The sequence below is a fragment of the Lutjanus erythropterus genome, chromosome 16 (genome assembly GCF_056507025.1).
Source record: "Lutjanus erythropterus isolate fLutEry1 chromosome 16, fLutEry1.hap2, whole genome shotgun sequence".
Taxonomy (NCBI): domain Eukaryota; kingdom Metazoa; phylum Chordata; class Actinopteri; order Lutjaniformes; family Lutjanidae; genus Lutjanus; species Lutjanus erythropterus.
In genome coordinates this window covers 34,041,469-34,066,628 of record NC_139332.1, presented here as the reverse complement: position 1 = coordinate 34,066,628, position 25,160 = coordinate 34,041,469, and the positions used below count along the sequence as shown (strand labels likewise).

General features: G+C 39.8%; 1 protein-coding gene across 1 annotated transcript in view; it reads left to right on the top strand.

Moving 5' to 3' along the window:
* grin2da (glutamate receptor, ionotropic, N-methyl D-aspartate 2D, a) overlaps window positions 1-25,160 on the top strand; it is a 186,640-nt gene that overhangs the window by 71,631 nt on the left and 89,849 nt on the right. The window contains exon 6 of the mRNA XM_084738944.1: window positions 12,588-12,702. Coding sequence (XP_084595070.1) covers window positions 12,588-12,702 — 115 coding nt within the window. The remainder of the gene's footprint in view (window positions 1-12,587; window positions 12,703-25,160) is intronic.

Here is a 25,160-nt window from a genome sequence, read left to right as displayed (position 1 = left end):
ATTTTCTTGTAAACTTCGACCCAAACTTCACATCAAACTAAAGCAACCCCTAACAGTTCACCACAAACTACATGGACAGAAAGAGGAAACTTTCTTTTGTTCAAGTGTTGTGTGACTAAAGTTCATGTTTCATGGATGTTATTTTCAATAACAGATTTGTTTTGATGTATCATAGTTTGCTAGAATATGATAGGTTTGGTTATTGTGTTGTTATTGTAATATTTAGCAATAGCCTTGCTAACTAAATTGTGTTTCTGTTCGCATTTAGTGGTGCAGTTTGATACAAACATATTGCAAATTGGTTCAGTAATAACGCAAAACAATATATCTGTGCAATTTAAAGAAAAGCCCAACTGAAGGATATGTGTACGTGGGCTATAAGCATCACAGGCAAATATGAACATGTAGTCTATGTTATGATTGTGGAGTATTTCAGTTTGTGCATCAATGGAAAGGATGTTACATTATCTGCATGTCGAAAGACACAAAAGGACAACAGAACCAACAGCCACCGCTGACACCATCATGAGCTGCCCCGCCATGTACGTGAATTTTCATGTGTGTTAATGTGGACAGATGGGTGGTCTTAGATTTAAAGCGTGTTTTTTAAAAACACCTGTGTTCATGTGGACTTGACTTGCTGGATTCTCACCGTCATTATCTACTCGCCCTCATGCTGATTGAAAGTCAGGTTTACTGATCACTCTGCTGGAGCTTCACAGGAAAACTGTTGCAGAATCTCCCAGAAATTTAAGTGAAGTGACCAGTGTTAAAAAAAACAAAAAAACAACCAAAAGCATGGAGACATTTTGAGTGAACTATCCCTTTAAGACATTACCCTCGCTTGTGACTTGCATATGCGCGACTACCTCCCACCTCTGGCGAAGACAAAATGGGTGGTTGTTATACTTTAGAGAATTAAACACTAAAAGGACGTTGTTCACTCAACCAGATGTGTTATTTCCAGCTGTGTAGCATCAAAGTGAGTGAAACGACCACCTCCAGACTTCCACAGAACTTGTTATCCCAGGTTTTTGTGACAAGATTTGCACCAGGCCTCTGTGAGCTCGAACAGATGGAGGTCTGGGTAAACTTTATTCCTGTGAATGAAAAGGTGGATTAACTGGGGTGAGCTGAGTTTTACCCTCAATTGTATCCCCGAATCGATGCTTTCAAACCTGCTCAGTCTGGCCAGTTCTGACTCTCTCTGGTTTAAATCCTCTCTGTTGGCCTTCCTCTTCCTTTCTGTTCCTTTATCTCTCCTTCTTCACCTGTAATTCTCTTTATCTATTTTTCATCTCTGTCTCTTCTCTCGTCTCCTTCCACAGTCTATAAAGCAATAAAACAGGTACTAATTCCAGAGGGAACTTTTCTTCCCCCGCCTCTGTTTGATGCACGGCTGCCACGTGTCCCCGTAATGAATTCATTGATTAAATCAGGCTGTGTCTCGGCTAATACAGACAGAGAGGAGCACCTCCCACAGAGGCACGCTCAACCTCCTGCTTCACGCTCTCTTTCTCTCACTCTTTCACACTGTATTTCTAGTCCTCTCTCACTCGTTCCTCCCTCTATTCTCTGCCCACTCAGGGTTCTACCTGCTGGTTTACAGGTGAAATTTGAAGTAATAATCTGTGACATTTTCACAAAAATCATTTCCAGTTTTTTTTAATGACTGATGAAGGCCAAAAGAGTGGGTTTGACCTTTATACAGCTCGTGAAAACCCTGTTGTTGGAAGCATACAGTGTCTAAAAGATTGTTCCTGGGAAAAGTCTTCTATTTTAAAAATTAGACCTCTTCATTTCTGCTCACATCTCCAATTTGTAGGCAGGATTTAAGAAAGTGGATGACGTCTTAAATCCAACCCGTGCCACAGCTAGAGAAACAGGTACATCTGTGAAAAAATAGCAAATTGAAACTGAAACTCGGGCAGATTTTCAGACTAGCGTCTTGTGTTTCCTGCAGATTGAAGAAGACTAAAAACTCCCATGTCACGTGGTTTATTTCACACCACTGCCATCTGTTAGATGAGGGGCTGCAGACATGAAAGCCAGTGATGTCGATTGGAACATCTTCATTCATGAATTAAAGGATAATTATTCCAACATTTACACAACAGCCTGCACCATGCTGTTGAAAAACAAATAAGAGAGGATTGGTAGGGGCATGGACACCAACTGAATAAAGATAAACATCCGCTTACTTCCATTATCGTCCCATTATCGTCATGTATTTATGTCAGTATAATCCTGTGCACCGTATATACTGTATGCACATGTACGCTCCATAATCATCCACTCCGTGTACATCTGTTCATTCAATATTTATTCATTTGGAGCAACACTTGACTTGTACAGCTTTTATTTACGTTGCTGGTTGTTGATGCTTTTTAAAACATATATATTTATACACCTAATTTTTCCCATATGTGGAAACCTCTTTGCCTTCATTTGTTCAGCTTCCTTTTTCTTAGATGTTTGTGTTTATTTCTGTATAAGTACTTTGAAAGCAAAGCAAGATTAGAGTCAAATTCCCTGTGTGTGTTCACATACTTGGCCAATAACCCTTATTCTGGTTCTACAGTGCACGGATAAAGAACCAGCAAACTGGGGTCGGCACAGATTTACCAGGATAAATATGTTAAGATTTTTCTTTTGAATCTCAACTCCATGCAGTAAAATGAAAAATCTCATAGAGGCCTGTGCTCAAATAGTGGCCAGGGGCACGGTCAGCGCAAACAAACAAATGTGTAGTGTGCAACAACACACAGCTCACAACACTTCCACAGGAATCAGTACAACAACAGAGGCTTATCATACTTGCACTGACTACGTGCCGTGGAAGTCTATATTATCTGTACACATTATACCAGCTATTCCAACAGGTAAACATATGGAGGAGGGTTTGAGTTTGCATTAACTAGGGATTGGGGGAATTCAGAGAGTAAGGCCTGTCTCTCATATAAACCTGTTCAAACACAGCTTCTCTCTGCCAAAAGGCTGTAACCACTGTTTAAAGGCTGTTTTCAGAAGTTGAAAATAGACTATAACATAAGCGTAAAGTCATTCAGTGCTGTCAGGGACATTCTTGGAAGAGTGAATATGTTTGACTCAAAATTTAATTAAGAAAAGTGGGAGAAAAACTGGCTGGTATGAAAAGTGACAGCAGAACACAAAGACCGCAACATACAGGAACTCAGAACTTGTCGATAATAAAAACATCCAAGGAACTTTAAGCACTCAGACATTGTTTGATTAACAAGTGGGTGGCGTGGTAGGAAAAAAAAAAAAAACACATGACAGCTTTCAATGAAAAACGTCAATAACGAAGATCGCAACAGCAACACTGAACACAGACGCACCAAACATGCAAACGCCTCCTTTTATTCTCATTTTTAAACCTTTCAAAAATCTTGAAAATGCACCTCATCTCCCATGAACCCTGCTGCTTCCTGTTGCAAAACCAGCGCTATTGCTTGTGTTGTGTTGTTGATGACTAAATGCATCATGGAGTTGTGGCTTTGTATTTAATGACAGGTGTGTATTACCTGCAAAGTGAAACAGAGGAACAGATTTACTGAAGATTTTGCACCCGTTTATCAGTATTCAGTCTCAGTATTTATCATCAATACAGTGATTACTTAACTTGACCATAAATGAACTCTAAAATCACCTCAGGCTGGATCTAAAAATTGAATTGTTTTGTCAAGACATTTCCATGTGTGTTTGGCCGCGTTCATCTCAGTATTAACATTCGTATTGACGCCATCTCCACTCCCTTCTGCTCCATCTGTCTGAATAATATCATGAGTAATATTTGGAGTAATACTATCAGTTTTTTTTCTCAGCTGTAGTTGGCCAAAGTAAATCATTTTATCATCAATATCACAATGTTGTCATTTCGTTTCTGAGCTTTATAATCTCATAGAAATTCCACCACAGATTAGAGCCAAAAACTCAATACAGTATATGGATATTATATTAAATTTCTGCCACATTTTGCCAATAGATCTCCCCAGATTATACACACTGGAACGTTAAAAGGTTTCTGTGTGTATTTGGCTGCATTTTCCCCAGTATTAACATCCAGATCAACACCGTCTCCACTTCCATCTGCTCCGTCTGTCTGTCTCTCTCTAATTTCATGAATAACATTTAGAGTAATACTAACAGTATTTCTCAGATGAAGTTGGCTGAAGTGAATATTTTGTAATCAAGATCATGGTGTTATTCCTTTTCTGAGTTTAGTGATCTCAAAGAAATTTCTGCACAGACTGGAGCCACAAACTCAAAGAAATCTGTTCCAGAATTTGGTCAATTTCCCCCCAAAGTCTCTTCAAGGACCAGTGTCTATTTTCGTAGCTGTGAGGTTACAGACTGCAGCCAGCTGACTACGTCTCACTTCCATCTCCACTTCTAAGTGTGTAGGAAAATCTGAAAAAAATTTTTTCAGTATAATCAAGATCATTTTGTTATTATTTCTTTACTGAGCCTAGTGATCTCAAAGAGGATCCACCTCACAGATTGCAGCAACAAATTTAATGAAAACTGCAGCTATTGTATTTTTAAATCTGTCCCAGAGTGTCTTTTGCTGTAAAGCAACTCCGTTAATTTCCCTCAGAGTCTATTAAAGCAACATGCTGAATAAAGGCTGTTGATCCTGTGTGTTTATAATGACTATATAAGTGATTTAACGTGAGTATGATCATACTGGTCGCTGTTTAACATGTTAAACACACTGTGACATGTATTAGTTGGGTTTTTCCCTCATGTGCATGCAGCAGCGGTTGGATTGTGTCTGTAGCGGACCTGTTTGATGCCTCCCCTCTCAGTGAAGCAGCTCGTGTTTCTGTGCCATGCAGCATCCTCTGCCTCTCTCGTTCTCTGTATCGCATACTCTCTCCCCGTCTGCATCTGTCTCCCACTTTTGTATTTTTCCTTTCGCTGTCTCTTCCTCTTATTCTCCCTGTGTGTTTGGCTGTCTCTCTCCTCCACCTCCTTTTTCTTTTTTTTTTTTGCTCTTTTGCTCTCTCCCTGCCTCCTCCCCCTTTTCCCGCTGTTTCTTTTCCACTTCCTCGCTGCTGTTGCCTCTGCTTGGCTGCTCCCCTGTACTGTACTGTACCTTCCGCCTGGGAAAATCAAGAGAATTTGAGATGGTAGGGTGGAAGGAGCAGGCAGAGACAAGGGAGAGGAGGGAGGTGAGAGGAAATAAGGGGGGGGGGGCAGATTGGCGCTGCCCGGCAGAAGGGATGGAGACTCTTCTGCCACTCTGAGCCTCAAGGCTAATATTTTTTCTTTCCTCTTTGCTGAGTTTAAACCAGGTAAAAAAAAAACGTCCTCAGGGACCTCCCACATGTCAGGCAACATCAGGTGCTCGTGGGTGCAGCGGCAGGTTAGAGGCCTCCTCTTACAAAACCCATAGCAGGGAGGCCAAACACTCTGCAGTCACGACATAGGTGGACATGAATTGAGAGGCACAGACGGCGAGCACCTTTTTGTCAAAGTGTCCTCAGAGACGGTGCGAGGTTACATCCGTAGCTGACGTGCTGAATGAGCTCTGGCTGGATTTTTTTATTTCAGCTGCTGCGGGCCAACATGATTACACTCACACTTATATTCTGATATTACTCAGACATAACGGCTGCTGTGGTGTTTGTCATTACGCTGATGGATGCTGGGTTAAAGCAGGTTGATGAAAAACTGAGAGCCACGGTATGATGACATGTTGGGGTTGAAATGTATATTAATAAAAACCTGGAAAGCATTTCAGGTTCAACTTTCCTGTTGATGCTCTATTTGTATGTTTTGCAGAGTGCAAGCTGCAATTTCAGCATCTATTCAGCCTCTGAATGTTGGCTTGATATTATTGTTTGTTTGTAATGACAAGCGGCAGCAGCAGCAGCTTTTCAAGTCTACCTGAATCTACTGAATATCAACGATGCTGTGCACTCTGTCTCACACACACTCCAGGACCACATTAGCATCCTTCCAGGAAAGTCTCGTTTCTCCCAACCAATTAGCGAACTGACCATTTATTTTAAATTCAAAGTGAGCCCAACAGTCTCCCTTTGGGATCTACAGCCAAAGTGAATCAACTGTGCAGTAAAGAGTGTGACTTTTCAGTCAGCTGCACCTATAGGAGCTGAATCTCATTTCACACTCTGACTCTAAGTCTTTCTGGAGAAAAGCTGCTGCTCAACGCCTGAAATGGAAATATTCAGAATACTGAAATGTATTTTTATACTAAACATCATATTTCATTTACAATAGCAGGGATAAGCTCATACTCTTATTATTAGAAAGCACCCTATTATAGTAGGGATATGCATATAATATCCTGATTTCTAGCTTTAGTAAGCTGCTTTCTAATGCTGTTTTTTGTTATTCCTTCTGCCCACTGCATTTGATACATAACTTGAAGTGAACATATGACTGGAGGCTGTTTTTCACTTTGACCAAAGAATTTCTATGCTGAACCACGACGGACTGTGGGCCGAGCTTGTAATGATAAACACAGTGGATTTGTTTTATGTCGTGCAGACATGCCTACTGTCCGGCCACTAGGGTGACCAGATGTCCTGAAATATTCATGACAATCCCAAAATTGCAAGCAGTTGCCCTGAATTCCTAATCCTGTTCTGTTTGTCTCAAAAATTAACCATTATAGTAACAGTTAAAGGAGCAATATGCAGGCAAAAATGAGTACAGCAGTCCAAATAGCGAGTTAGAACCATACACTGTACATTAAGAGTTGGTGGGAGAATCCAGTTAATTTGCAAAATAAAAGACCCTGTGCAAACTCACGATCATGAAGACAGACAGAAAAGAAACTATTTCAACATGTAGCCTGCTTATCCGTGGTAGAAGCCCTAAGAGCAAGTAAAGAGGACCAAATCAACCAAATCTGAGCAGGTAAACATAATCAGGTGGGCAAAACGCTCCGCTGCTGAAACGCTTCTTGCTGGTGGGGCTTGCAGCCGTGCGGAGGACTGTGGCACAGTGGAATCAGCTGGTCAGTCAGGCTGTAGCATTGGTGTCAGTGAAGTGTGTAAATCAACATAACATGTTTCCTTGATCTCTGATGACATATCGGGGTCATTTTTTCTGACTTATTACAGTAAATAGGCTATAGTGCAGATTTCTGCTTTAATATGAACAAGCTAAGCTGTCTGTGTGCTGCGAGACTCGACTTCAGACTCGAAGGCAAAAATGCTGAGGAGAGCTGACTTGGTAGTATTGGAAAAATGCTGCACTGACGTGTTGTGTATTTTGGAACGCTGCTCAATTGTCATGAATGATTAATGACATCACAGTCATATGAGCAACAAGCTGCTGCTGTCACCAGAAAAACAAAGATTCTGAAGACGAGAGAACCATTTCATTAATTTATCTACATAAATTAGTAGATCGATGGCATCCAGCAGAGGGCCCAGACTGGAGCTGACCCTGTCCGCTGCAGTATGGACTCAAACACTTTAAAGGGACAGTTCACAACAAAGTCAAAAATACATATTTTTCCCCTAGCCTGTAGTGCAGTAGAGATGCCAGCCTCTCTAATATAATGGAACTAAATGCCCCTTGATTTGCGGTGCTCAAATCATCTCTCAAGCTCTCCTTTTTTTTCATTCTTCCAAACTAATTCCATCACTTTCCTTGTGTACAACAGTATGCAAAAAAACAATTAATGCCTTCAAGGAGAGACTGTTAAAGAATTTGCACCTTTATTATTAATTCAAGATGGTGACCGTGTGTGTATGTGTGGCCAGCATTGTGTGTGTTTGTGCTGTTTCTGTCACTTACTGGTAATGTCAGCTTTCTACTGGTGTACCATCGTCAAACACTGATGGATCTTCAACTTTCTACCCAAGATCTGGTGAAGTTGGATGATGCTGGACATAAAACTTTGCCCCCGTTTTTATCAGGGGCCCCAGCTCCACCTCTCTGGCGTAAGCACCCCCACCGCCGACGTAAACGCAGCGGTCAGCTGGTGAGGCTGAAGGCCTGCATGGTGCGTCTTTCTGCGGCTTCCTGGTCCCCGTTTGGAGCGATGCCCCGCATCTTTACTTCTCGGCGCCCGCTGGACTCTGTCGACTCCTGGCTGGTACCTGTTGTCGGCCAGTATGAGATGTTCCAGCCGCGCGGCACCTGCTCTCCCGGTCCCCGCCGGCGTGGAGTGAATCGGTGCAACCTGCGGCCTCTGAGTCGGCCTCCCTGGACAGCTGATGCCGCGGAGCCACCGGTTCCCGTCAGGATTGGCCTGATAAAATCTAGATCACTAGCGAATAAAACTTTTGCTCTTAAGGATTTCTTCTTCACGTCCCGAGAATTGGACTGTGTGTGATTGAGACCTGGACCTGAGTGTTGGTGAGTCCAGATCTTTCACTGAACCTTTACCTCCCCGCGGACACACACTTGATCTTGTTTTATCTTTTGGTTTGCCTGTTTTTAACACTTTCTGATCATATGTTTGTATTATTTGAAGTTGCTCTTGTCTGTAATCCAGTTAAACCTCGCCTGTCGCATTATTAACTCTTCCACTGCTGTTCAGGTCTTATAACTGTGTCACTGAGTGTTTGGACAGAGACACGGAGGAGTTCAGCTCCTGGTTTCATTCCACCTGCCAATCCGTTTTAGACACAGTAGCTCCGTTAAAAATCAGGCAGTCTAGGATTAAATCTGAACTCTGGCTGAATGACACAACTCCTGCTGTCAGATTGGATTGGACATGGTGTTGAGACAATAAAGACATGCAGAAGACACAGTAAATACTTCAGTGCAGAGGGATCAGTGGGTTATTGTGATGCACCAGGACACAGTTATGACAGCAGGCTTTTCTGCTTTTTCACCGTTCTGCCTGGTCAGAGCGTGGGTTCACCCAGAGAACACGCTGCGTCCAAAGTGTGGGAGTGTTTTAGACAGAGACAGAGCTTCTCTTTAAGCTCTGGACTGCTCTGCAAGAGCACATGAAGAGAAGCACCGAGTGCTCTGTCCTCCTCCTGCAGCGGCACCATCCTCTTACCTTTCTGTCTGCACCCAACCATGATACATTAGCATCAACACATGGAAATGTGTTTGTTTGTACTATAGTAGTCGTCAATAAATGATTTTCTAAATATTTTTTATCACCTTCATGTTAAAAGTAACATCTGCACTGCAGCTGTTAACATTACGCCATGTGTCATGGTGTTATTTGATTTCATTTGTGAACACTGTTTTCCTGTGAAGCTCCAGCAGTGTTTTGCAGACTAACAAAATAAACTCGACCCTCAATCTGCATGAGGGTGAATAGATAATGACTAAATTTTCATTTTGGGGTGAAGTATCCCTTTAAGTGCAGGGTGTACCAAACATCTGCAGGATTAAAAGATCAGTTTTGGACTTTTAGGAATCAATACTGGACCATGCAAAGGAACATTGATTGGAATCGATTAATCAGTGTTTTTAACCCAGCCCTAGTCTTTAACAGAGTGGGCTCAGGTTGGGCGCTGAGAACATAAACACAACATAAAAGCATCCACCCATGAAAGACTCACACTGAAGCTGCACTGAAACACAACAACAACAAAAAAATAAGTAAGAGCAGGTGTGCAGAACTTAGTGGCAGTCCATTTGGACTTGTTTAAAGCAGATATTGCGGTGGGAATGAAAGAGTTTTTGTAAGTTCTGATAGTGTCTGAAATGAGTGTTGAGGGCTCTTTGATGGAATCTGGATTTCTTTTCTCTGCGTGGCTGTAAAGGTCTGAGAGGGTGGTGAGAGGTGCTGCTGGTGATTTTCCAAATGATTGTTGTGTGGTTTTTCTTGCTTTTTCCATTTTATGCTGATTTACACTTAAACTCTGCGACATTTTGCAAGCCAATATTACACTTTTTCAGATTATTGATACCAAATATAAAGGAGTTGAAAGTAGCTGCAGCATTTAAAGTGATGAAAACATGAACGTAGCAATAATTAGAATCCAGTAATGTAGTATATATTATTCTGAAATGAGTAATGAGTATTTTCCTTTTTGTACTTTAAGTATATTTTAACGCTCATACTTTTGTACTTACTTAAGTAAGATTGTGAATGCATGGCTTTCACTTGGAACAAAGTATTTTTAATCTGTTGTATTGCTACTTTTACCAAAGTTAAAGATACACAATATAAAATAACTTTACTGTATCTTTTTCATATGAAAATCTGATACTTTACTAGCTTTAGAATAAAGAATAGGCTGCTGTAGTCACTGTAGTTATTAGTGTGCAGTTTTTGAAGACTTATTACAGTTGATTAAGTGTTATTTGAGATGTTGTTGAGGTTTTCTTTCAGCGCTCTCGCCTGTGTCTTTTGGAGTGTGCGGGATGGTTTCATTAGGATGCTTTGATGTGCTTTTCTCCAGATGCTTTTAAGGTAGATATTTCATTAAAAGACATCAAAGTGAAGCTCTTTCTCCTTCTTTCTCTTTCGCACTATCTGCTTCACACCGATGCTTTTTGCTTTTGTCTTTCCTGGTAATAAAAGTACTCTAAAGTGTTAGTCCTCCAGTGTTTACTCTCTCTCAGCTTTTCTCCCCCGTATTTTTCTTCTCAGCAAACCTCCTGCTGTTGTGTGACACGAGGATGCAGGTGGAGATGGGGATACATTTTAGCAAATTCTGTTCTTTATCTCGTCTCTCCCTCCCTGCGTCACCTCCCATCAGTTCTTCAGTTCTCCCGCCTGACATTCTCTACACCTTGCGTTCTCAGATTTCCTCTTATATCAACATAAATGTGTTTTGTCTTTAGTCTGTGATGTTGATTTCCCACAGTTAAGGGCTCATCTCTGTCTCCACAGCTTTCATTACCTTACCTGCTTTTCTTTTCTTGTTTTCCTGAGCTTTTCTTTTCTCATTTTGTTTGTCTTTTTTTTCCTGAAAGTAAACAAAAAGCTTCATGTCTTTTCTGTGGTGCACTTTTTAGAAACATATAATGTTTTTAGATAGTATGGTGTATATTAAAAGTATTATGGTTGTGTGTTGAAACATCATCCTTTCAATCAACCCTTCCTAAGTCCCGCCCCTTTTTGCTCTGTGCTCCAATAACAGCTGGGTAAATGTCATACCCCAGTTAACTTTTTCCTTTTTCTGCAAAAGCGACATGTAAAGCCACATCTTAATTTAGCTAATGTTAGCAAAATGCTAGCTTACAATCAAGCTGATATTAGCAAAACTCTAGCTAACTAGCAAGCTAACCATTAACTAACAAAGCAAATTTGAAATGTGAATATAGGCATCTTTTACAGGTCCCCCGGCAACATCATTTAACCCTCTTCAAAATTTGCTTTTCTTTTCAACATAGATGAGCGTAGCACATGACATATCCGAGTACAGGAAACAGGGAAGGAGAAAGTTGAGCTAGTACCAGGCTTAGTCAACTGTCATTGGAGCTCAGACTGAAAAGGGGCGGGACTTAGGAAGTGTTGTATGTTGAGTTTCTTGTTTCAAATACTTGTGTACCCTTAGCAGTAACAACGGTTGTCCTGAGGGTGACATAGTGAAAGGACATCATGTCATTAATACTGAAAGAGCTTATTGCTTTGGGAGCATGAATGTGCTCAGAGGTTATCATGAAAATCAGCCAGCTGAGTCATGACATGCTAACTTTGTCAAACCAGACGGGGTTTATCCTCTGAAGTACGGTGGCTTTTGTAGGACATTTTAGACTCAGATATTCAGGCTCAGCTTTGAATCCTACTGCACCTTTATTCAATTCTTCTGTGTAAACACAACACTGAAAAATATTAATTTATTGCAGCCGTGACATGAAATAATAGGTTAATTAAGGTTCAGTAACATTCAGGTCAGGGTGCTGCAATTACACATGTTGGTTCACTGGAAAGGCTCTGCTACACTAAATGGGACGGGACAAAAATTAGTATAATTAGTAACACCTGTGTTTACCTTTCATTTTCATATCAATGTAGCTGCAGTGAAGAAGGTCTGTTAACAGCTTGTGCAACAAATGACCTCACTTGACTTTGAGGTAATAATAAAATGGTCCCTATAATCATCTGTGTACCTTCATGTGCATTACATTAAATTCATTATGCAGGCCAACGTGATGTTGGTATAACACACTGCTGTGGTCCTGGACCTCTTAATTGTTGCACTGTTGCTCAGGTTTGATCAGTCAAGTGAAAATAGTGCTGATGTTGGGCCCATTAACTGCTGTTTGCACCGTTTGGAGTAATGATAGGTTATCAGACCACAGTACAGTGGATTAAAAAACTGAACTGAACTGATATGTCGCTCATAAGGTCGAAACAAAAACAGAATAAATCCCATCCTGACATTTAGGCGCTAATTTTCCCAGGGACTCTGAAAAAATAGATGCGGACACCGCTTGGAGCAAGCAACCAATGGCAGGACTTATATCAGCGGTGTGCATCCATTGAGTCAGACTACAACCACTGTAGTTTGGTCTTCCACAGGTGACATAAGACTACCTTTACAAGCCATGGCGCCTTAATAACCACACTGTGATACCGACATACCGACATGTGGAATCCATGTCGTAGAGTAGAAAAATAACATCCTTTTTTCACCTTTCTACTCTCCTGTCTCCTCTCACAGGTACTTCACCAATATTTCCATTGGTGGGCGGGACTATTCCTTCAACAGTGACGGCTACCTGTCCAATCCGCTGCTGGATGTCATCTCCTACACCAATGGGAGAGGCTGGGAGGAGGTGAGTACACAGCTGTGTAGGTTGGCACTAATTATCGTAGCATGTCGGCTAGACGGGTTAACCGCAATTTCACAGCCCATCAAACATGCTAACTCATCAGTGCTCAGTTTCACCTCTCTGCTGTCTCACTGCTTCTGTCTCTCCCCCAGATCTAATTAGATCTCCCCTCAGCCCCCTCCGTTCCTCCTCATCTCTTCTTCTACCCTCGACTCTTTCATATGGGTTTATCAGCCTTGTTAGCCGGCACTAACTCACAGTCCAATATCCTCTCCGTCAGGGGCCATGTGTAACAATTGTAGTACAGTAATAGCACCAAATCCAAGGTGTGCCCTCAGAGGGCACTTCCAATTCCTCATGACTCCCTTCGACCTGAGAAAAACAAGTAAACCTTTTTGTTCTATCCCGCTGTGTTCCATTTGCTCCTGACCTTTCATGACTCAATATGTTTACCGGCGAGTGCAGACTCAAGGCCTCTCTCATTGCAAGGATGATAACCAAAAAGGAACATTCGACCTTTGAAGAAAGAAAGAAAAAAAGTTGTTGTAACTGTGCAGCATCAGTGCGAGCGGTTCTGTAGTTCTTCACCTTCCTGTCAAAGCTGAAGTTCCTCCTAAAGGTGCACTGCTATACCGCACTTCAGCTTGGCTCTGCAAGAGAGGGATGGATAAAGGATTCAGATTAGAGTGCATTAAGTAGGATTTAAGGAATAAGTAAACTCAATTTGCGTCAGAAGTTTTTCTAAGCAGGATTTCAGTGTGCTTTAAACCTGCCTCAGCAGGATGAGCCACAACATATGCAATGTGGCCAAAGGTATGTGGACGCTATTGTCCGCTTGTTTTTTCATGGTCTGGGATAGTTCATACAACAATATTTAAGACAACAATTTTCTTCCAGCCTTGCAACAGTCAACACAACACGATTTCCTGTTTCAACATGACGGTACCTCGAGACACAAAGCCAAGGTCTAACACACCCTAACCCCCGAACGACAAAGTAGGTTAACTAGCAGTGGTTCTCAAAACGACATATATGATCGGTGAAGAGTATTTGCAGTCATGTGACATAAATGTGACACTGAACATGTGCTTCACGTTGTACAACCCCAGTTCCAAAAATGTGGGGATGCTTTGTAAATCCAAATAAAAATGAAATGCAAATATTTTTCAACCCGTATTCAGTTGAAATTAGTACAAAGACAAAATCTGAAACATTATAACTGATCAACTTTATTTTTTTTTTAAACTAAACTATAAATATAGACTATATATTGGTACCTGTAACAAGTTCAAAAAAGGTAAATATGGGTTCTAAATAAGCTGGTTGCACACACGACCTGGACGCCCATTTTTTTAACGAGGAAAACATTATTTTACAGCAGCACTGTCTCTGCATCCTGGGCTTTATTCTGCCCAAGGTGATTGTGGTTGTGTTAAAGAACTACAAACAAGTCGTTTTTTTTTTCCCCCATTCCAGAATGATAATGGATTCCTCTCTCCAGTGCTGATGGAGTGCTGTAGGTCTGGCTATGTGAAACTAATTATCACCCAACATCAGTGTTAGACCTCACTAATGCTCATGTGGGAGCAAACCCCTGCAGTCAAGTCCCACAAATTTTGTGACAAGCATTTCCACAATAGTGGAGGCTGTTTTAGACAGATATGTAGCTGAGATTGATGCTAATGCTTTTAGAATAAGATGAAAAATCACAAATGGACACAATGTTTTATTCCACTTTTTAAATTAAATGCTAAAAAAAAAAAGCAAAACTTTGATGACACTTTCTTTGGAACGTATTGCATGATCTCATAAGTTGCAGTGTCTTAAACTGCATAATATTAACAACCGGTTTTGTTAAAAATGCTGGATATTGTCATTGTAGCATGACAGAATATTTTGCTGAACACTTTTGATGTCAAATCGGTCAGTTGTGGAGTCTCATTTTGCAATTCTTTTGTCACCAGTTTCAATCCCTCTCAGTGTCACATGGTGAATCTTTGATCTGAAATGGCCTCTAAATCCCCATTTTTCAGTTGTCAGCATTCATGATAGGATGCATTAACTTGTGAACGCTTGCATAATGTTTCTCCCTCTGGACTTTCTACAAAATTCTGACTTACTGTTGGCAATTTGCATATAAAAAACCTTCGACTGAATGGAGGGGTTTGCAGAATTTTATACATCATGCATGCTCTGATCTGAAATTGACCCCAATCTTGTTTTGCAGAAGATAACAAGCCTCAGAGCAAGATTCCGATCAGGGAAATATTAAAGTTAGTGACAATACTTAGTTTAAAACCTGACAAATGGGCAGCACTCATGAAAAATAAAAGCGCTGCCTCTTATCATTTGATTGCGGAACAAGGGGCATTTATTTTTGGAGTGTCAGACATTTTCTTCATGTTTTTATGTCTTTTGTGCCTCACTGTGTCCTTGGTTTTTTGAACACATACCGTCTGTTTTTTTTTTTTTTCTGTCAGTAGTTAACCTTACAGAAGTGCACAGAGTTACAACAGTACTGGGTGCAAGACGCAGCAAATTGAAGTAGTACCCCATCTGTTGGAATCATAGTACCGTTTTCTGCTCTTTTCTGATACATTCTGCCATTACTGTATTGAATTTTTACTGAAAGGAGGTTGAGATACTGACAGGGGAGATAGGTTACTGTCTTGTGGAGTACAAGACAGTAACCTATCTCCTCTGGGTGTTTGGAAAAGATAGAGGAAGAAAAATTGGCTACAGCAGGCAGAAAAACTGACAGATAAGGGTTCACCGTGCACCGCTGCTCTATAAAGATGACTCCTGTGCAGCTCTTTTATATCTGATGTTCAGGTGAGTCGAGGAGGAAATCATCGGTATACTTGTGTCATGTTTCAAAGAAGAAATACCTCCTCAGAGTTTTATAATATTTAGTGATTTTACAGTATTTATGATTGCTGTCTGGAAATTACTGAACCAAACTTTTGGATCTGGGTCGACTGCTCAGGGAAAACACAAAGCACACTTAAAGCTGCTACGTATAATCTATATGTATATTATTTACCACAAATCGCAACACATGGCCTCTTGCCTGTTTCCAATAAGCTTTGCAACAGTTTGCAAGAAGAAAAATTCACATTTCTGGTCATAAGAGGAAACACCTACTTTCAAGTATGATAAAAGACTTGGATATCAACAGATTTTTTGACATACACGCCTTCATGCACATGAGAATATTGGAGTAAGGTTCAAAAACCAAAATATTTTGTGCATGTAAACGTTTTCAGGGGCAGAATGAAATAGATCTCAGCTAGAAGCTCTAAGAACCATCTGGGATGCTACTTGTGCAGCACCAAATGACAGACGGATGAAGTTAGCAACTAGCTGGCTAATATAGTGGAGTTTTTAGCAGCTAAGGAGTCAGATGTTTCCTTCATGAGTTAGTGGAGAGAAAAAAAACAAGCTAAAAGGGCAGTGAATGATGGATTTAGACAAAAACACAACTTCAAACACAACTACAAATTCACGGTAATGCTGCTCCATGGTTACTAGATGTCTAAAGAAGCCACAGGTCATTGTTGCCATGTATATTTTGGCTTCCCCCAAAATAAGTCAGGTTTAAAACAACTTGAACAGCTATGAAAGAGGTCTTTCAATTAGCACTTTTGTTTGCAGGTTTCTAAACATGAGACAAATACCAGAAAAGAATTAAAAATTAAAAAAGAAAAAGAAAATTAAAAAGAAAATTGTGGGCACAAGTAACCCACACAAGTTCAGGAACATAAATTAATCTTGTTTGAACCTTTGAATTGATGCAGGTGCATTATGATGGACTACAGTTTCAACCTTTTCTTAAAAAGAAAAAATAGTTCAAATATCACACTGAATTTGAGTCCAATATGTCATCTAATTTCTTGTCTGTTTAGGACAAAAATGAATTAAGAGGTGGAGCGTTGGTGGAGCTGAGGCAGGTCAAATTAAGTGGCTAAATAATTTATTTATTATTATTTTTAATGGGTGAGTTATATAAAAAATCACCAGTCTACAGTTGTCATAAACAGGGTAATAAGCTACAGAGACCGAGACCATTTTTTGTTCCAGACTATTAACATGTTTATTTCTGCTGTAAGGTTTGTAATTTTATTATAGAGGTCTATGGGGATTGACTTGCTTTTGGAGTCAGCCTCAAGTGGCCATTTGAGGAACTGCAGTTTATAGTATTTCAGCGTTAGCTTCATTTTCCAGTCCCAGAGGTTGCTTCTCAGCCTTATACCAGACTCTCTTGATGTGAATGCTGTACGAAAGCTTTGATCTGATGGATAATGGCCAAGCAAAGGACATACTGTGTCGATACGTCTCCCTTGAGAGACCGGCACTTGACCCTAACTGCCCAGCGGTTCTCTCCAACCTCATTTGTCTGAACATCCCCATTTCCCAGCCGTATATTTGCTGAATTAACCTCTCCTGAACTGAATCATGCAGCATATTTGCAGAGCACAGCAACCTTAGGGCAGCTGAACAAGCGGTTATGGCTGTGGAGCTCATAAGGCGATATGGGACTGTATTTATCAGGAGTCCCACAGTCTATGTCTATTTCACAGAGATTAATATTTGGTCCAGCTTTTAGGCAAATAACATTTTTTTGAACTCAGGTTTTGGGAGAAATCTAGCCATCCTAACCTGCTGGAGTACCCAGCACATGGTAAACAAACATACATAGACCAAATATAGACTCAAAATTATTGATTGCATAAACCTGTTAGCAACTTTGTATATCATGAAAATATCCACACTTTTTCTGGCAAAAAGAAAATACAATAAAACACGTGACAGGAATTATTTTTACAGGTTTATTATCAACTCAAGTTTTCACACAGTCAGTCAGTCTATATAAGGACATACTGAATAGTTAATGATATATGAGTTAGTATCTTAGTGTCTAAAAATTAAACATTGAATAACAATCAGAGATTTTCTCATTATTTTGAGATAATAAGTCACTCTTTCGAGACAGTTTGTCATTATGATTTACTGGATTTTTTTTTCTTTTCATCACATTGGCAGTAATGGCCTTCCATAGTGAGAGACAGCATGTCCAGTAGAGTACTGAAGAAGAGACGAGCGTATTTAATGCACATCTAACCATTTATCACTGTGGTTGGCACTGTAAACTCCAGTCTGCAGTGCCAACCACAGAATTGTAGAGTAATGTCAAGCTTCGTGATCAAAAAAAGGTTTATATCACATCGACTAAGGCTGGGTGATATGTCAAACTTTTCCAACCAGCGATCATCAGTCCATCCATCCATTGGAAATATATTCGTCCGCCCCTACCACCTCCATCCGTCCTCTCGATTCTCAGCTGGGAGACGTGTGCAAGAGGTGAATTCCCTACGTTATGCGTGCTGCATATGTTCACTTCACCCAATAAACAAAATGCATGCTGAAAAATAAACTGTTCTGGCATCAAGGCCAGATTGACGAGACACAACCATGAAATTTCTTGCCTGCTCTCAAGTGATGTTCCTCATCAATTTTTTTCTGCATCAAATTATGTTGTTAAATTATTAGGTGTATATTTGCTTCCGTACAGATCAGATTATGTGGTCGTTTTGTGTGTTGATTTTTGTTGTTTTGCTGCCAACCGAGCCTCCTTTCATACAAGCTTTTGAACATCTCCTGTGTGACATCTGTGAGTTTTATGAAGTTAGGTGTTATATGATGCAACAATACAGCAAGTCATCTTGCATTTTGATTGTTCTTTGAGCCGAAGCACAAACTGGGAAGTATAGACCGGATCAATGAGCGAATTAGACAAGGAAGCTGCCGTGCCTTTTTAATCAACATGACAGGAGAGCTGGAATCCTAACCACACAAGGGAGAATCCCATTTCCATTCAGTTTTAAGGCGCAATAAGAGTTTTACAGCCTCACAACACAGAATAATCACAGCGTGTCTTCAGGGAGAGTTTGATGGAGTTGTTCATCGATTACAATAATTCAGCAGGCATTTCACAAGGGAGGGATGCTTTAAAATGAACTTTAAAAACAACTAGAGTTTCAGATGGAAGACATCCTGTTCTTTCAAATATGGCAGCTTGGTCAATGCATTATTGAATTAACACTCTCCTAAACATCTACATTTCAGAGCCACCTCTAATTACCAGATATATTTCAGAAACATGAGATCCAACAAAATCATACATCTTATTGAATAATCGACCTGTAAGTGTCAGTGCACAGCGGCAGTAATTGCAGTTACCTTCTGTACTTTAGCTGTTTCTGGCTGAATTGAACTGGTCCGTCTGAAAGGGGGATCAGTGTCCCGATGTCTTTGGTTATGTTTTTATTGAGTGGGACACTTGAAATGACTCACTTTACTCTCTAAAACATGTCATTGAAAAGCTCTGACCCACTGCGAGATGCATCACTTCACAAACTGTTGGCCTACATATCAACAATTAATGGATAAAAAACAAGGTTGAACCTCTTTCCTGCCACAAATATCAATGTACTACACATGTAAAGCAAAGTAAGACAGGAGGACGTTATTAGAACCTTTTTATGAACTGATGTTTTTATTATACAACATGGTAGGGGGTACTGCAGCCATCCCTCAGTACCCCTACTTCCAGCGTCTGTTGTCATTTCTGTAGTTGCCCCTCTAGTGCTATATTTTAATGTGTCATCAAAGTCATGAAACGAAGTATAAAGAGTGAGAAAGTCCATGTTCTGCTGGAAAGATGGATCAAACAAACACGAGACTGTCCTTCATGTCCCATGTGAAACCAAAACATTTTGTATGTGAAGTTACTTAAACATACTTATTTGAAGCCAAACCACAAACTTGTCCTAAACCTACCTCAGTAGTTTCCATGCCTTTATTTTGAAAGTCTATATTTACTTTTGGTAATTTGAGCACTGCGTCCTGTATGTGCAAAACTGACACTGCTTTACTTCCCCTTCATGTGATTCTCTTTGAAGATTGTAACCCAACTTTTTCGTTCCATTTGTAAAATATCAAAACATCACATAGACCAAGAAAGGTGAGAATAAGAGTAGAAGATTGATGAGGAGGCGTGATAATTCTCACAATGACCAATGATCACACACACAATCAGCAGAGATCAGACATTATCTGAGACACACTGTATATTAAACATATATTGAATTAAATTGAGCAGCTTATCTTTTAATTCCATCACATTATTAGAGCTGCAGTGTTGGCAGGATTTTTTTTTTTAAATTGGTGTTAAATGAGCTAAAGTTAATCCCATAATGCAGCATTTTGAAGTATGTTAATTTGTCAAAATCTCTACCCTTTGCTTCACTTTTCAGAATAAATACTGAGCTGCAGCCAAGAAGGGTGTGACCTTAGGTTTTAAAGTGTACAGGCTTCGCTGTTCATTGAACTCATATTTTCATATTTATTGAGTATTAAAAATACAATGGCCATTATTTGAGCCAGACTACGTGGACGTCCTGATCATGGTGTGAGGAACAACCTTTTGAAGTCAGAGTGTTTCACATATTGAATTAAATCAAACTATGGCTCAAAGTTTTATTTGCCCCGATTCACCTGAAGACATTATTTGTCGTGCTTTCTGAGGTTTTCCGTTTCTGCTGCTAGTTTAGAAGCAATTTTGCCAATTTTGTACTTCGGTTGTTTGCTACAATTCACAGCTGTTTTGCACTCACAGAATGGACCCGCAGAGTGAAAACTGAGCCAGAAATCTCTTAAAAGTAGTAATGAATCCACTGCTGGCAGGAGTCACATGGATAAACGCACACCTACTGACTTTTCCCCGTCTACGAAATGTCGGCCAGTCCCACAGTAATTATCACAGGTGAGGACTTTCTGTCTTCATTCTCTCTGTTGGACGATTTTTTGGGCTGCGACTCCTGAGTCATTCTCCCTCTGACATTTCAATACTGGAGTGAGCGCGGTAACTTTTTAGCATTCAGGGAAAAAAAAACAAAAATAAAAAACAAGGTTGAATATTAGTTGTGTTGGTGTGTACAGAGCCTTGAACGGAATAGAAGCAAGACAATCTGTGTCTGAGCAAAATAAATAATGACACAACTGAAAAGGATGGAAGCAGACAGGAAGTCCAGACAGCAAAACATTCGACAATAATAAAAACTTTATACTCTGTGCTGAAGGTTACAGGGTTAAAGAAGGCAAAAAATAAGCACAGTAAATCAGCCGAATAGACAATAATATGGTGAATCAGTCCAAATCCCAGTCCCTCAGTACTGAATACTCTCTAATTTATTTAACTAAAAAAACAAACAACAAAAAAAATAAATAAGACTGCTCAATAGTCTAACTAACGTCCTCCTCCAGCAGGCGATCCTCATGATCTATTTAAAGGGCCACTCCACAAGATTAGTTTTGCATTTTGATAACGTTGGAGGACATGAGAGACAGAAAAAGGGGAAATATTGTCAAAATCAAAGCAGCAGAGGACAACAAACCCTGATATTAATCCCTGAATGAAAACACTTGATACTATATTCCCATAATGCAACTGAAAGCCTCTGTCATTAGGCCCTTCCTGTTTGGTAAACATGTTGCCAGTTGCATTTGAGGCGACCCCAGTGACATCATTCAGCATGTTCTCTCTCTTGGCTGTGTCAGCGGCATTTCGAACTGTACGTACCCCTCTAGCGTCAGCCTTGCACACACAAGGCTCCACAGTCAAGTTAGCAGTAATAAATATGCAACGTCCTGTTAGACTTGTGTTAGAGACACGTTTTAAGATTTAGGCAACTACTTAGGTTGAATAAAAGTTCATGGTTTGGGTTAAAATTGCTATGTTAGTTAAGTACATTAAGTTACGTAACTTTCATATGTTAAGTTATGCAAGTTAAAGGGACATAATTTTTCTCTGGCCTGTAGTCCCATTTATCCAGCTAGATAATTTTGGTGTGAGTTGCTGAGTTTTGGAGATATCTGGAGATGTCTGTCTTCTCTCAAATATAATTGAACTAGAAACTGCTTATGAAACTTCTCACAGCAAGTTTTTGAGCTTTTCAAATCTCAGCACCATCAATCTCAGACCAGATGGACAAACAGCACTACAGGCCAGAGGAAAAATATCTAGTTTTGATTTTAGGGTGAACTGTCCCTTTAATGTCCAGTGCATCTGTTGCTGTTACTCTCCAATGGTCATATTTCAGTCCCTCCAGGATGTTCTTGGCCTTTTTTGGGATTGTTGAACTGCCTGATTTCACTGCAGCTTTCTTTAAAAAAAATTGCAGTTTCTGTTGGAAGGCTTTTTTGGCATTTTTTGCAATGAAATTGTGGGACCAATTAAAAATTGCAAAGGAAAGTTGCAATTTTTTTTTCTGTATAATTCATTCTGAGTATTCAAGCTAACCTTTCCAAAAAGGCTCAAAATCACAAAAAATAATAAAAATCTTCTTTATTTCTAAATGAAAAAGTGCACTGGGGGGTTTTCACAAAGAAGCAGAATCTTTTTGGCAATGAAACTCAGTCAAAACAAAATAATCAAATCAAAGCGCACAGAATGTATATAAATAATAACAGTGACAAATGCTGCGCTCTTTGCAGTACCTGTGACAAAACTGAAAAAATATGAATACAAAAAAATAATGAATAATAAGACAAAACAACAGTTTGCGCGGGGGGGCTGCTATGTTTGGTGGAACAGAACAGAATGGAAATAAATTTGCAGGAAAGTTGTGGCAAATTTGCAAAGTCACACAGCATTCATGGGGATCGGTTGAATTGTAGCGATTGCAACATTGCAGCTTCCTGGAGGGACTGATGCTTTACAAACATTTTCTAAGGCTAAATAATCTCTATGATGAATACTGTAAAATGATATGTGTAAAATTGGTGGCATGACCTTTAACTAAAGGGGATCCAGAAGTCCTGAAAGTGAAAATGTAATTTTTGCAATTACAACAAAACAAGGTGTCCCTAACAGGACCAGACTTTGAAAATTACACTTAAACCCAATTTCTGTTTATTTATTTTTTACATTTTGTGATGAATGAATGTTTTTGTCACCTTGAAAAAAGAACATTGTACCAGTGAGTCAGCCTATTCCTAGAACAGAACGTGTTTATTTTCACAATTGCTGCTCTCATCACTGAGTGTTTGGTCTTTGTATGAAAAGGTCCTCTGGTGCTCGGGTGGCGATGAGTTTTACCTTTGCAGCAGCAGCGGTGCTGATTTGTTCTTAATAAAGAGAAACGGAGCTGCGTTACAGTGACCCATCGCAGCCACGGTGACTGAACACAAAGAAAAACATACAGAAAATCAAATATTCCCATCAAATCCTAAAGATTCTATAATACAGTTATTGGTATTTGGGATAATTAATGTCAAATTATTGAGAGGAGGAAGATGTGGGTTGCAGATCAGATTATTGATCCTGCAGAGTATCTTGGGAACAATGACAGCAAAAGTTCTTCAGTATTGATTTTAGAAGCAACACACATTGACTTATTGATTCCTCCAAAAACTATCAAATCCTCTGAGCAGTGCACCTCAGATTATTGATTGTAATGGAAATGTCAAAGACACAGAGAGACTAAAACTGAAGATGACTCAGCTGTATTTCTTCAAGAGATTGCAGTAAATCTGTGTGTGTGTGTGTGTCTGTTTGTACCTTTTTTTTTTAACTGCAACATTTTGTCTGTCAGTAAATATTTTAAAGAGTCTTTGCTGTTTCTAATATGCGAATATTATTTACATTTTTCTTATTTTAGGTGGGATAAAATGTTACTGTTGTCACTGTTGTCATAACATTTTGATAAAAAAAAAAAAAGTTTTTTCTGAGCGCCATGGTAACTGAGAATCGCAAAATACCAAATCATTCTGTATCCCTGCCTTCTGCTGGGCTGGCAGTCCGGGGATCCAGCCCCTGTCTGGGCCGTGTGTGTGTGTGTGTGTGTGTGTGTGTGTGTGTGTGTGTGTTTGTGCGTGTGTGTGTAAGTGCATATAAATGTCTTTTTCTGTGTATAAAGAGCAGCAGAAAGCATTTACTTCACTTAATGCAAAACATGTTAGAGGGGTGAACTGGAGGACAAATGAGCATAAAAGAGCAAATTATCATGTTGTTATATAATGAAATATTGGCTCTGGCTATTATTATTTATGCAGCAGAGAGCGTGAATGAGACGAGCAGAAACAGTGAAAAATACAGAAAGAGAAAGTGCATTAAAGATACAGTGGTCCAAAGTGCCAGGTGCTGCAAATTTGCTATTTACATATTTACTCTCTTGTTTGCATCTGGTCCTCGTGTTAATGTCGTTAAAGTGGCCAAAATGAATAATTATGAATAACAATGTGGATGTGTGCTGGCACACCTATTTCTGTTTTTGTGACTGGTTATGTCTTTCAGTTTGTGTAGCATTTTGCGCTCTTGTGATTTGTGTGCATGTGTCTGTGAGTGTATGGAGCTCTGCTGGGAAAGTGTATTATTAAGTATTATGCTCTCACCTGCTCTTTTGTGTGTGTGTGTGAGTGCTTGTATTTGTCGTGTTGTGTCGTTGTTGCTTGTTTAAAAAATGTGTGTACAGTCGACATACCTGATAAAACGGTTTATCAAATACTCATCAATAATCTGGATGCTTCTTGTCGGGATCCTGCATCAACCTGATGGGGTTTATTTTGCAATAATCACCTGCTCACTGTACAGCATCCCATAAATTAAATGCATTTTCTCTAAGTCGATAAGACATACTAGCTATTTTAAAGGCACGTTACCCAGCAAGCTATTTTTTTCTAGTGTCCATCTATGTGCAGACCTGATCTGTAGGCTAAAACTTGGCAGATTTTGTGCTGCCAGTGAAAGTTTAATTCACGCCTTGCCATCAGTTAGATGGCTATTAAACTGTGCTTCTCAGTGACATTTTTCCTCCTCTACAATGTGTAAATAACAGCCTCCCGTCACTTTGGAACGACACTAGGAAACTACGTCCAAATTTCTCAGTTGAAAGCCAGAACCACATTTTAGCCTGTTGAAAAGAGGATGAAAAGAGGTTCGATGTTCAGACAGAGTATTAACTGGTTCTCAACAAGAAATAAGTATTGAAATCCCAGTTGGTGCTAACTGGGAGAGTTTGTACATCACATACCTGGCAAGCTAAGTGGGAAAAACCTGTCTAGCCTATGATAGCATTACACATAGCCAGACTAAATAATTAGCTGAGACCGGGAAATTACACCATATGCTTGCTGGGTATGGATTCTCCTGAGTGGACTGAATGACGAGTCAGTCTAACCTATTACTGGTGTTCTGGCTATAAAAAGTGAACACCAGTAGGAAATGACAACAGAACATTTTTTGTGCTGAAAAATGCAAAGAAAAAGTCGCAATATGCCGATCCTTCTTATTCACAAATTCATATATTTTTCCATGTATGGTTATATAAATAAAACAAAGTCATACCATCTTCAACAAAAGTTTGTTTGGCCCTTTTACAGAGACTTTCATTTTGTTGATT